Source organism: Punica granatum, chromosome 3 (assembly GCF_007655135.1).
Source record: "Punica granatum isolate Tunisia-2019 chromosome 3, ASM765513v2, whole genome shotgun sequence".
Classification (NCBI taxonomy): Eukaryota; Viridiplantae; Streptophyta; class Magnoliopsida; order Myrtales; family Lythraceae; genus Punica; species Punica granatum.
Genome location: NC_045129.1, coordinates 34,113,760 through 34,128,057, shown reverse-complemented (window position 1 = coordinate 34,128,057; position 14,298 = coordinate 34,113,760). Strand labels below are relative to the sequence as shown.

The window sequence follows — 14,298 nt, the reverse complement described above, 5'->3', positions numbered from 1 at the left end:
CTGAAGGCTAAGGACATAAGACAGACATGTTACGAGAGACACTGGAAAACCTTAACAATATATGGTTTAATCTACAACTAGTAGATGGTTCCCGCACAAACTAATTTTAATTAGTAAAAATAGAAATGGAAATTATTTTTCCAATTACAATGGAGGTCTATGTGTCTAATACAATGAAATAGAAATTCTAATAACTAATAAAAGGGTAAGAATAATCTCAGTGAGTATCGAATATATAACTTCTTAGTCAACAGACTAGGGAGTTGATCATTATACTACACCATCTTTAATTGGAAGTTTTTAATAATATGGACTAGCCAGGGATCTAATGAAGTACACATAAAGTACATTAATTGGTTGATTATGCAAAGTCTTTTATTGAGTAATAAATTATTCCGAAAACTTTTGTTTTCATTTGCAATGAAAATTCAGCAGTTCAGTGCGATGAAATAAAAATTTTAAATAGCTAACAAAGAAATATGGATAGTCCCGTAATGAATATCAAATTTGACACCTATTAGTTACCATAAGAAGGTATGCGTCGCTACTTTACATTTCTTTAATTGAAAACAACTTATATTGATGTAGTTTATTGCCAATAGCATGCATATATATGTCGAGAAAAAGACATTCAATCTACTCATTTGTGAGGCGCGTGTGCATGAATTTATCATAGATTCCTCCGCATATAAAAGTGGATCCCTCCGTAATATCACCTCTCAATAGTTGATATGTTTCCGTGGATGCATCGATCCACTGTCGGTCATGATCGTAACGATTAGTTAATTCGTAATTGTAGTCATGAATCAACCAAATTAACCAAGAACTCAAGCCTAATTAACCTTTGCTAATTGTGGAGAACTGTCACACACTCGATGAGTGATAATTAACTCTAGCTAAGGCTAGTTAATTACTATCATCCAACCACCCTCTCCATCGTGGACTCCTCGCAGCGGCTGTTCTTTCTAATCAATCAATGAATGCAAATTAAAAGCTAGATTGACAGCTAGTCTGTCCTCCAGCAATTTCAGAATTTATTATATATAATCGGTTTCGTGGTACCAAAACCATTATATATGGATAATAAATTCCGATCAACAAGGTTCAAATGTCTTTTTTTTTAGAGTAAAAGGCACTTTGTCTCCCGATCTACGATGAGAGTTTGGGTTTATCTCCCGACCTTTTTGAAAAATAAGTAAGATGCCCCCTCAACCAATTTCTGATAAAAAATTCCTGCAAAAAAAAAAAGCACATGTTACTCATATGTCAAAATAAAAGGTAAAATCGTCTACCTAAAAATATAACCTGGAAAAAAAAAAGAAGAAAGAAAGAAAGCAACTCAGCAATAGGAATTAGGGCGTCGTCGTGGCTGCTTGGGAAGCTAGCGGGGAGATGAGAGATGGGTCGGGGAGCCTGGTAGGAGCTGGAGGAGGACACCATGCTACGGGAAAATGTATAAAAGGGTCAACAATAAAACAAGACCATCTCAGCCTAGAGGATATATGCAGGGGAAGCCAGCTACTGTATCCAAGAGATTTGAATGCTGCATGGTGCGGCATCATCACAAAATTGCATATAGACGACACCAACGTGCTCACCAGTCTTAACACTTCAGAGATGGATGATCCATCCACCTAGATATGCCTACACGCTGTGCTCTTTTTAAAACACGCAACCTTTCTGATATGATTGCTTATTTTAGATTTTCCATTTCTGCAAATTCTTTCTCCATTATGAGCTCCAGATCTTCAAATTGCTTCATTTTGTCCTACACTTTCTTAATCTACAGATGCCTGCGCAATTAATAATAATTAGGAGTATATTGTGTAAAAAATCTTTAGCTGGTTATTAAATCAGCCACGGAAACCACCAATTCACTTGAGTTTCAATTATAGTTGCCACCAAATGTTCAGTCTCTCTGTCTTCTTGATCAGCAAGTAATTTTGCATGAGCAGCAGCTGCCCCTAGAGCTGCCGCAGTTGCAGATCTCATTCGTAGAGGAATGACAATTTTGCTTGCCGGTACTTCCGGAGCTTCTGCTGGATATATAAAAATGATTAACAGCTTCAAAACATAGCACTGATTGAGAGCAAAAGTACCACAGTAAAATGGGGAAAAAATGCAAACAAATGGGCAAGATAGACCAAAACACATAGCTCTAAATACCAGAGATGATGTCTCTCGACTCATTATTAGGGATTAAAAAGATTGGAACTGACAGATCATAACCTGCTTGACTGAGCTCATCCTTCATGCTGAAATCTCTGACCACAGTTCCGCTGGCAATGGAAACATATATGTCATACCTGTGTTAGCTGATATGTTTTTTTTTTTTTTTTTTTTTTTTTTTTTTTTTTTTTTCTCTAGGTTATCGTTTTAGGTAGATAATTTTACCCTTTTATTTTGACATGTGAGTGGCATGTGCTTTTATTTTGCCGAAATTTTGATCGGAAATTGGTTGAGGAGGTATTTTACTTATTTTCCGACAAGGTCGGGAGGTGATCTGCAAAAATTTGAAGGTCAGGGGGTAAACTCAAACTCTCATTATAGGTCAGGGGGAAAAAATACCTTTTACTCTTTTTTTTATAAGGGAAATCTATAAAAATTTCCACTTGCACTTACACAGACTGGAACCCATCTGCAATCCAAAAGTTTAAGTTGATAGGTTGTTAGATTCAAATCTCATATAAACTTGTAATTTCCTTCTCAATTTTTCCATGTGGAATAACATTTATCAACACTCGCCCTCACGTGACAACGTGTAGTCCAATAAGTGTCACGTGCCCTTAAACACCCTCCCTTAACAACTGACCACGAGTCGGACATCCTCTTCCTTTCTCGTGCAAGGGGGGACAAATATCAAACTAATCTCGAGCTCCACACTCTGATCTAACTAGAGATGCACTTTTTAGCTACTTCGGAACTGGACCAGGCCACTACTCTTGGCTACCTTGAAATTGAATATGGTGTGGTGTGAGCCCATACGAGCACGCAAAAGTATAACCCTCTCTGATATCATGTAAAAATTTCCACATGAATCTACACAGACTTGAGTTCATCTGCAATCTAAAAACTTAAACTAATAGGTTGCTAGACTCAAACCTCATATAAGCTTGTAATTTGTTTTTCAATTTTTTCATGTGGAATAACGTATCTCAATAAAATTTATAAAGTTAATATAATAAAATAATAATTTTAATAGCTAATAAAGTGATATAGTTATAAGGTTGAATATTATCTAACTGAAATCCTAATCTGACTGAAAAAAAAAATCCCTTTTGTTTTTTCCTGAATGCAAAAAAGTGCACAATTTTGATCCTGCTATTTGGCCTCGCAATGAATCTAATTCCTGTACAAATTCAGGATTCAGTTAATCATGAGTCATGGCCCTATGAGTTGGAGTTTCTTCTAGTCCTTCTATCGCCACATATGACGTACCGGTTTTCATTTAAATTTCAGTAGAACATCAATTTTTTCTTCACGTATCATTGCAAGAAATTCGTTTCCTGCAACTATATATCAATCTACTAAAATTTGAAATAGCTCGACTTAAGTGATCAACCTTTCTATTCTAGGGAAATTGAAATGATGTTATGGAGTTGGTGCAGTTATTTGCATCTTTAGTGGAATATGGATTGTATACAATTGGTTATTATATGGAGTAGAAGAAAGTAGCTTATATTCACCGAAAAAAAGAAAGTAACTTATACATCGCTTGCATTAAAAAAAAAAGGATTTTTTTTCCACAACAATTAATATGAAAGACGATTCCTGCTCAATATTGTTTGGTGTACAATAATTGTATAAGGAAATGGAGTACAACAACATACACAATTGTAATGCCATAATATCATATTCCTTCTCCTTTCCAACATATTCATACCAAACTAACTACCATATAGAGGACTACATCATGATCAAAAAGTAGAAAAGGAAACAAAGAGTTCTACTTAAGGCCAATCTTCGAGCTGCCAATGATTTTCCATACAGCAACTCCTAGAACGGCCTTCAGAGCAGGTACTGGCTTCTTTATCGAGCCGTCGCTCGTTGTATTGGCTCCAGTCTGTTGTGTTCGACTCGGATTTCCGTTAGCTGGAATGATAACACACGGAAAAAGGTCACTCTGCAATACCAACTGAAAGAACTAAAAATAGGAAATTTCACGTACCAATGTACGTACCACTAATGATTTGGAGCCAGGGCCAGAAACTATATAGTCATAGGATGATGATAGGTCAAGCAACTTACCAGCAGGTACTTGCGTGCTATTTCCCTTCTCTAGGCTACTCTCATATCCGGAAAACATCTTCGCTTCGGGGGAGCTTGGATTTAGCCGAAGAAGCTCTATAATTAATGCGTCAAAATTCAAAATTTCAGGCAACCTTTCTCTTGCGATGAAAACACACATGCAAACTTCATGCATGCAGATATGATTATCTGGCAGTAGTGTAACTGAAAGTCGATTGATTACTGACCGATGCACTGAGAGATATTGACTGGGGCGTGACAGGAGGAGGGGAGGCCAAGGGCAAGGGTGGTGTTGATCTTGAGCCCCAGGCTGGGCTCGTCCCGGTCCTTCACCAGGACGCAGAGGCACCTGAAGCTCTTCTGCAGGACTTGCCCTAGCCCAGAGCAGCAGTCCGGGGTTGGGGCCTTGGCGTCCCCGCCCACATAAGGGAGGCACGGCGCGAGGCTGACCAACTGCTCCGTGCACTCGGCCCTCTCCTGAGCCAGGTCCGAGTCCGAGAACCCAACTAGCGCCACCATAACCACCACGAGGATGGCTTGGGCTCGAAGAGACCTAGAAGTTATCTCTGAGGATCCCATTTTCTTCAAATTACTGAAAAGTAAGGCTTAGGAACTGAGGGGCCGGTCGATTATATATAGAAATTGATGATGATGGGCATGGCCCTCAAATAAATTTGACACCAACGCCCAGTGGAACATCACAGTGAAGAAATCCACGTGGGACCTAGCTGGATGGAACGATCTAATTAGGTCGACACGCACCGTGTTGTCGAACTGGGAACATCTAGTAAAAAGGTATTCAAGGATTTATTTAGACACTGAACCATAAGCTACACTAATCTTACGGCCCGAAACACATTTAGTCAATATGTGATGAATTGAGAAAACTGATGAGATTCGAATCAGGTTCATTTCAAACAAGATCCATGTGGTTTCTCTCCTTCCAACTGCCAGTATGGCTATACATTAATTGTATATAGTGGGGATCACATGTTTGATGGTTCAATAGTGCATATCCTTGCAACTGGTGATATGTAAACGAAGGATCGATTGATTTCCCAATCGAAGGACGAAATGCCCTCGTACAACTGCACCATAACACATGGATTCTTCACATCATCAATCACTCTCCTATTCATTCATCCATCTAATTTTTACTAGCTTTACTAGCTAGATGCTTTGATCTTCAAACGAGAACAACTCGTCGATGATTGTGTATCGAACGAGCTTCCGCCTAAGGTTTATCAATTGCTATATATTAATAGACAAGAACAACCTGCCTTTCCCATCGCATATACCCGTTGTAATCAAGCCATTTCTCCACTGAACAGGACAGGGACCACATGGCCTTCCCTGGTCGCCGGGGTTTGTTCTAGGAGCCAGCTAGGTACTGTCCGGTTCGATCACAAAACGATGCTGACCTGTGAGAGACCGAGACGATGCATAGGTGTCGACACCATGTTGGCCAAATGTTCCGAGCCAGCTGGAGCAAGCAGTGGGCGGCTAGCTAAGTGCGGAAATAATAGTTAATGGGACCATTGGGCTTGCGGGTCTCCTGGCAGGGTTAGCTTTGGACAGATAATGTCGTAATTAATGGATGCACCTACTTGACAGGTATTAGTCAAAAAACGGGTGGCTTTTATTTAAATTTTTGCCATTATGATGATTGCGTACGTACCTGTCTTAGTGTCCTTCATTGCCGATGCATCGTTCTCATATTTATATAGTTTTACTTTTTTTTATGGTTATTTTTGGACAAATTCTCTATAGGGTTTCATGAGGTCTTCTTCGACGTGGTCGGATTGGGAAGACTTGATTATTACCTTTATGGATACAGTTATGCCAACAAAAAGATCCTTAATTTCATTGTTATGGAAGATCCTCATTCGCCTGGAAAATTATGCACTATTGCCTTTCTCATCTGTCTCGAAGTTAATCTTTGAAACTGTCCTGATCAGATACCAGTCGATGCTATCGACAATTAGCATGATATTCCAGATGAAGGGCCTTGACATAAATGAATCTCGAAGATTTTCCGTGATCAACGCTCATCAGAAGCCCCTCAAACGGCTCACAATCTATACTCAGGCTAGGACTTGATCAGTGCTCATTTACACTGTATGATCCTGAGCTTTAAGCCGAACCCAAGATGATCTTTCCAGTACATGGGCAAGCCCTGTTGAGTTGAGCATCGACACACTTCGAGATGTTCACGAGCCAAGTTGAGGTTAAGACTATACATTGATTTTCAAATGCATGATTTATATCCACAATCATAAATATATGTTCAAGTTATCTTTATTCTAGAGCGTGGTCGCTCTGCTCGAACCTGAGCTCGGTCAGTTTTGGACTTCTGAACAGTATGTCGACCTAATCACCTAAATATCGGCATCCTTTGGGCTTGAACTCATTTGCCTAGCCTCGACTGGTAGGAAAGGAGACAGTCTCAATTAGATCCAATCATTCTGTTTTTCTCATCATTATTTTTGGAAACAGAAAAGGAAAACATCTCCTTCCCCACATCCCCATCCCCTTCCCCCCCTCCCTCTTCTCTTTTTTCTCTGTTAAACAAGCTGTGAACGCTAGTTATTGTTAATGGTCCGTATTGAATAATCACCATCGTGTTTGGAACTTGGAATGACTCCAAACTACAATAACACTCGGTATGTTTTTCCGGAAACCAACCAAAACGTAACACCGGTATGTTTTTACGGAATCCAACCAAAATGTAAGTGGCGATCAAACATATTTATGCATCCTTCCCTTTCCCCCCTCCCAGAAATTCAAATAGTTCTGCTCCTTGCGAATTCTCCCCGGTCTTCGGTATATAAAACTTGTTTTTCAAATTCTTTTTTTTTTTTTTCCGATCAGAAAGCAGCTCTCTTTTTTATACTTATCAAAACCAAGAGCACATCACTTTGGGCCACCATTACACAAGGGGCACACAGACCCAGAACCGAATGGCACACAGGCCCCTAACTCTTATCAGTGGCACAAAGATGAAAACATTGCAGCAGCAGACCAAACAGATATGTCAACATCAGAAAGCAACGCCCCAGCTCCCCAACAACTGCTTCTGGTGAGAGTAAATATTGCATTATTTTCTAATAATATTAGCTCCTAAAAGGCGTCCTGGAACTGCAGCACCAATAGTTGACCATATCCCTTCAATGGGAGGCTCATCACCATCATGAATCTTCTGGTTAAGAGCTCTCCAAGTATAGTATATGTAGGCATTCCATGCTATCTTCAGCAGGATCACTTGAACAGCTTTCCCTTTAAGATGTGCCTGGTAGCCCAACTAAATTCAATGTTCCAGTATCCCCTACTTGCCGAGCTATACCACACTGATGCAGAGCTTTAATCCAAATCTCCTTCATGAAGGGGCAGGAAAAGAACATATGGTTCCTGCTTTCATTCTCCTCATGACAAAAGTGGCATGTAGTATTCACCATCAGACCCCATTTAGCAACCCTATCCAAAGTAGCTAGCTTATTGTGGATAGCCAACCAGCTAATAAAGCTGTGACTTGGAATGGTTAGGTTGAGCCAAACCCAGTTTGTGCCAATATAATCAAACTTAGGTGCCTGAATTCTCAACGAATCCCAAGCACTCGATATGGCGAAGCGTCCCCTTTTATCAGCAAGCCAAGAAACGTGATCTTTTTTGTAAAGGGACTAAGTTTCTCAACCCAGAAACTCCTAATAGAACATCAGCCACTTTGGCATAGAGAGTAATTGATGTGGCAGAAGACGTGGCGAATTGGTACCTCGAGAAAAACAAGTTTTGACGACCCTATTTCGAGGGAAACGGCCTCAGGAGCATAACTCACGCCTTCGACCGTGAAAAGACGAGATTTAAGACGAATTCTATTGTTTAGGACCTCAAACGGGCATTTTCATGTTATTATGACGTTTTTGCAATTTTAGGAAAAGTTTATGTCTTTTGTGTAATTTAGACGTTTTAATTCCTATTTAAGCTTTGTAAAACCCTAGGTTAAGACAGTTGATATTTTTTTTTAATAAAGTTTTGAAGCTATCCTGCTCTTTCGTCTATTCTCGGATTTGTTTCGAGTTGGATGCCTATTCCTGGTATTCGTAAAATCAACATGTTATAAAAAATTATTTTCTAGAATTCATGCGCAAATGAACAGATTGCAATTAATTCCGTTGCGTCAGTAATGCCATACATGCACCGTCCAAGCCCTCTAAGAAAAGGGCTCTTTGAGTGCCAGTTATCGAACCAAAACGTAGTATCCTTCCCACCACCTATAACATGTTTGATTAAGGGGTAAGCAAAATTTCCTCAATTTGAGAATTTTCCTCCATGCATAGGAGCATGTACTAGGCACTTTCAGACTCCAAAAACTCTAGCCTTTCAGAAGATGCGCAGTCACCCATGCTATTCAGAGTGAACCTGCCTTATTGAACAGTAACCAGATGTATTTCAAACAGTAGGCCTTGTTCCATGAACTCAGGTCCTTGAACCCCAAACCTCCCCCCTCTTTGGGGAGACATTGTTTCCATCTTAACTTTAGCCCTCTTCCTTCACCATCAACTCCTTTCCACATGAAGGACTTACATTTCTTCTCAACCACAGGACATTTTTGGGCAACATGAAGGCAGAACACAAGAAGTTCAGCATAGAGTGGATAACAGATTTTACGAATTGGAGAAGACCAGCAGAGGATACTGCCGACCCCTCAATATATTCTCCTAGTAATCCTCTCTACTAGTGGCTTGCAATCTCTGCCTGTTAGCCTCCCTGGTATTAAGAGGACCCCCCGATATTTAACTGGCAAAGAGCCCAACCTGAAGCCACTAACAACAAGAGTCTCTTTAACTTCTGAGTTTTCCATCCCAGCACAGAAAATTTCAGTTTTTATTGGGATTCAACTTAAGACAAGAAATCCTATAAAATTGATCAAAGATCTCCAAAACTGCTCTCACATTCCGAACATCACCCTTTAAGAAAATAAGAATATTATCTGCAAATCCAAGGTGTATTAATCTCACCTTACTGTGCTTGGGATGATAAGCAATCCTACCTTCCATAACAGCAGCATCAAGCAACTTTTTTCAGATTCGTGTTCTTCTCAAAATGTGACAGTGTCAGATTGATTATCCATATGTAGATCAATCTCCATGACAGCATAATATGTTGGTTTTCATATATTCGAAGCTTTTATACATCAAGAGAGCTCTGACACTTGTGCCGTGACAACATATGTGGATGGAAAATCGATATTTGTGTGCTTCAAAATCTTTTGAAGTGAGGACGAGAGAATCAAAAAATGCAAGCAAAGGGATTTCAAGTTGACAAATCAATACCTATATATGCGCATCCAATATATCAATACCTACATCCAGAAATCTATTACGACTCAAATCCAAACCAATTAAATCTGAGTAGTATTTCGGGACCCCCTTGACTTTAACTTCACTAACTTCCAAGTCGCTCATTTCGACTAATCAATCCCGATCTACTGTACCATAATTAGAGCACGTGCAGAAGTTTTAACTATACTAAAGAGTCATGTATGGTTTTGGTCCCTGAAATATATCATTGCCTTGGGTTTAGTCCCTCAAAAATTTTTTCCATTGTTTTCGTCCCTCAATCTCCATTCCATTAGATATTTTAGTCATACCGTCTTCTTCCACGGGCCAACCGTGAACGGAAATCTCACGTGGTGGATGAGCTGGACTTAACTCCATTAACCACCCCAAAATTGCCAAAAACGGCATCGTTGTCTTTCTCGAAAGCGCTCTCTCTCTCTCTCTGTTAAATGTGATTCAGAGCAAAGGGCTGCCTTCATTTGTCTTGTAGCTGGCATTCCCCCACCCCTATCCTACATGATCTTCGACAATGGCCTCCGCTTGCGTCAACAACATCGACATGTCATCGGACAACTTCCTCGCCCCATCCTACCCCACCTACGGCTGGCTCAGCCCCACCCGCCTCTCTTTCACCCCTGAGGACGACTACTCCAAGTCCTCTGCCGCCGCCTTAGCAGCAGGCGGAGGACACCAGCCTCGCCAAGCCACCTCAAGTAGATCAACTGGCGGATGCAAATGCGGATCCGGATTCGGAGCCGTTTGGCGGGGACTTTGAGTTCTGCCTCGAAGATCTGATGGCAATGCTGCTCGCTAACGAGCTCCTCTTCGACAGGAAACTTGTGCCACTCCAGGTGTCAGTTCTAAAGCTCGTTGTTAGGGCCTTGGTCAGCTCACCGGACTTGGTGGAGTGGCGTTGGAGTAGCGATATGTCCGCCATGAATCTCTACCTCTCCTCTCCCAAAGCTCCAAGGTGTTCTAGCCAGTAGAGAGAGCTCCTAGGCCTGAAGAAGCTGTTTCAGAATGCAAATGCCAAGGCCCCCGCCAAGTCCATTGCGTCTCGTAGGAACTCGATGCCGTCTTCATCGTCGAACCCGAAATCCTTCAAGAATTTCCTCCACAGAGGCTCCAAGGCCTCGAGCTCCTCAGATTCCTCCCTCAACATGCCCTTCCTCAAGGACTTGGATTTCGATTCCGTCATGATCTCTTCTCGCCTATCACTGTCCTCTTCATCTTCCGGAGGCCACGAGCACAAAGAAGTGATCTGAAGTTGTTCAAAGAAGACAATGACGCCGTTTTGGCAATTTGGGGAGTGGTTAATGGTGTTATGTCTAGCTCATACGCCATGTGAAATTTCCGTCACGATTGGCACGCACAAGAAGACGACATGACTAAAACATCTAACATAATGTAGATTGAGGGACGAAAACAATGACAAAAATTTTTGAGGGACCAAACCCAAGACAATGATATCTTTCAAGGACCAAAACCATACGTGACTCTAACTTAAAAGGTATCCAGGGAAAATGAGTAGAATGAAATTACTGTTACCGTAACAGCCAGAGGCACCCTCAGCCGTTAAATTGTTTTGAGATCGAAGTTGTTGTGCAGGTTTTTAAATGAACCAAGGTTGTAAACTGCGCTAAATTTATATATAAGATCTTTAGTCGTTTACTGGCGCAGCGCAGCTGATATGATCACGTTATAACTACTTCAGTTGAACCCGTTACCCTATTCCTTCGAAAAATACTAAACCCTGTAAACCAAGACTCGTGGAGTTGAAAGCCATTCCGAGGCAAGAGGGGGAAGCCATTTCATGTTTGCAGATATTTACAAGTCGATGACAATGTCCAGGGACAGGGGAGCTCAGATCAGATCAGAACGTCCATGGCGCTTGAGATCAAATCGAAGGGCCTGATCTCAGAACGCGTTCGAGTTTCTCAGCCTTTGCATAATCCTTCTCGGTGAGTGGGCCTGCAGGGAATGGGGTGATCTCCACGATCACATGCGGGGTCGGAAGCTCATCAAACAGAGCCCTCACGTTGTTGCAGCAAACACTTTCACCATGAGCACTCTCTCTTCTAATTTGACAGCCCTGCAGAAGCAACCGAAACAAAATAGTTTAGCCAGTTAAATCACTCCCGACAACTTTGCTTCTTAGGATACAAGGGTTTGATTAATCTTTGTACCAAGAAAATCTGCTTCTCGAGCCCGACTTCTAATGGAAATATTGATGGTAAAAAGACTTGGAACGGTAACTTGGGCAATGCTACTAAGTTAAGAAAGGAAGAAATGAGAATCGACGAAATGAATCTTCATACCTTGTGAGAGGTGGCGTCTGTGAAGTGATCATCATCAGACAGCAAGGAAGCGATGGCCTTGAGGAGGCGCCGGCCTTCGGATTTAGAGGGGATCCTGTAGTTTCGTCGAAGGGTACCCTTTGTTGTAGGGTGCCATTTGCTCACCAGTTTTCTTCTGTCAGCTGCTTCTTTATCTGATTCATTCCCCCAACAAAGAACAAAAAGAAAACACCCTCTTTTACTTGCCAACTTCATTTCGACATAAGAAGCAGGAAAGACATCTAGATGAGTGCATATATGAAGGATCTTGAAACCGTAAGGCAGCCCACTTTTCAAACTTTTCTTGCAATGCACAATTCTAAAGGCCGTCTAAACCGAAAACGAAAACAGAACTCAATGATTCATGGCAATGAAAAAAATTTAATCCACTTTAGCTGACTCAAAGGCTACAGCATTTCAATTAACTCCACCAACCGAGACCAACCCTCATTTTCCTGATTCTTCTCCGTCGAATAATCCATTGATCAACCCATCATTCAATACAGTAACCCGGGGGCAAAATATTCGGAACTTACACAAAATATTATCCTCTCTAGCAACAAGCCTATTTACATCAATCACAGACATCGCATTCCTCCTAAGTCCTAACAATGTTAATCAATAACACATGAGCAAGTTCAAAGCTTGGAACCTGATTGTTTCCCTTGCAAGCTTCCAAGCCATTTGGAGAATCCCAAATCGCCATATTCAGCACTAACCCCACTGCTTCCCAAATCTGAAACACCTCAGCTCCATCAGATACGTAACTAAAAGATTTTTTTTTTTTGGGGGATCAACATAGGAAACTGAAGAACAATCAAAGAAGACCTGAGACAAGGGGGTTAGCGTCGGATCCGGCCAACCCGGCCTTGAGGAGCGCGTAGAAGACGCAGAGCCTGCCCGCCCAGAGAAGAGGGGCCTCGATCAGAGAGGCGTTGACAGCGGTGGTGACGGCGCTGAGCTTCTTCGACCGGTGCGGCCTCCTACCCGAATAGAGCAGCCCGCTGAGGAGGCCACCGCCGCCGGCGTCGAAGCCCGGCAGGAGGGATTTGGGCAGACACGGGGCGGCCGATGACGGGCTGTTCCTGAAGTGGGTGTCGACCAGAGGTTGGAACGGAGAAGTGAGAGTGACAGTGGACTGAAGAAGCCCTGTGGAGATAAGCATTTCTTGAAGTTGCAGAGGTTTGGGCTTCGTCGATCGGAGAATGATTCTGAATCAGACCGTCGGTCGAAGCCGAAAAGGAAAATATCCTCGACCATAACAAACAGACAAATAATTTTTAAAAATTAAAAAATAAAAAGAAAATCAACTATATTTTCATATTATAAGGGAGGAACAAAATACATTAAAATAAAAATCATAATATCTAATAAATGGACAATAATATTTTCACTTAGTATCGAACTTATAATCATTTTATTGACATGCGAAATTATGCGCCATTACTTTATTTATTTATTTATTTATTTTTATAAATGGACTGTCTTTTAAAATAGGGATGAACTGAATATTGACAGAACAACGGAGTTGTTTTCTTCGAGCTGAAGATTTTTTGTATCCTGGGGCCATTGATCTTCAGAACTGAAAGCGATTTGTTATGGCGATTCAATGGCCTTGATAGTAAGAAAGCCGTAATGCATAGTATAGTTCGTGTTCATTCGCCGAAATAAATTCATATCAATTGTATTACAGATTTATGGTTATCAATGACTGTATTAATTTTATATGTTAAGTATCGATTTAAGTTTTGAATCCCGACTAGAAAGAGGCGGGTAGCACAAGATATTGTATGGAGTTGAGATGAGATTCTATGTATGAGATTTTTTTTGGTAAAATCTAAGTTGTGGAAGTTAAAATCACCCAAACGTTTCTTTTTCTGTTTTTTCCTACTTCTAATAACTTCAAACTGCTATAAAATTATTAGCATTAGGAATCGATAATAGAATAGTATGAACATTACTGATAGCGACCAATCAAGTGAAGTCGGGGTGAAGGGATGACCGAGCAATAATAAGATTAATAATTTTTTGGCCGAAAGATAGCGAATTGTATATAGATATATATATATATATATATCAATTAAAAAAAAATGAAAGCTCTTTAAGACGGGATCAAAAGACCCCATTTAGGAACCCATACTTCAAGTCCATCAACGAAGAAGGGCTTCTGATTCTCACTTTTATATATGACCCAACCCATAGTTATTAGGAGGCCCATATTCTAAATTCTCACCCCATCCCGGTCTCTCTCATCGGAGTAATCATATCCTATATCCGGTCGGATGAACCACGTGCCGACCCTATCTCATGCCTAAGACCTATCCACAAGATCCGAAATCGAGATCATGAAGTTAATTTTTTCCCCCCTTTCTTATTAC

The 14,298-nt window shown here is 40.9% G+C and overlaps 2 protein-coding genes across 2 annotated transcripts; both read right to left on the bottom strand.

Moving 5' to 3' along the window:
* Positions 1 to 3,722: 3,722 nt before the first annotated feature.
* On the bottom strand, positions 3,723 to 4,863 carry LOC116198893 (protein YLS3-like). Its single transcript, XM_031529158.1, has 3 exons — positions 4,476 to 4,863; positions 4,249 to 4,344; positions 3,723 to 4,092 (listed from the first exon to the last, which is right to left on the bottom strand). The coding sequence occupies exons 1-3, from the start codon at positions 4,825 to 4,827 to the stop codon at positions 3,947 to 3,949; spliced, it is 594 nt and encodes a 197-aa protein (XP_031385018.1). The 5' UTR covers positions 4,828 to 4,863; the 3' UTR covers positions 3,723 to 3,946.
* A 6,338-nt stretch (positions 4,864 to 11,201) lies between these two features.
* LOC116201939 lies at positions 11,202 to 13,157 on the bottom strand. The gene is made up of 4 exons (XM_031533411.1): positions 12,749 to 13,157; positions 12,573 to 12,656; positions 11,903 to 12,075; positions 11,202 to 11,676 (listed from the first exon to the last, which is right to left on the bottom strand). Exons 1-4 carry the CDS (start codon positions 13,083 to 13,085, stop codon positions 11,482 to 11,484), a joined length of 789 nt encoding a protein of 262 aa, XP_031389271.1. The 5' UTR covers positions 13,086 to 13,157; the 3' UTR covers positions 11,202 to 11,481.
* Between the last annotated feature and the right edge of the window lie 1,141 nt (positions 13,158 to 14,298).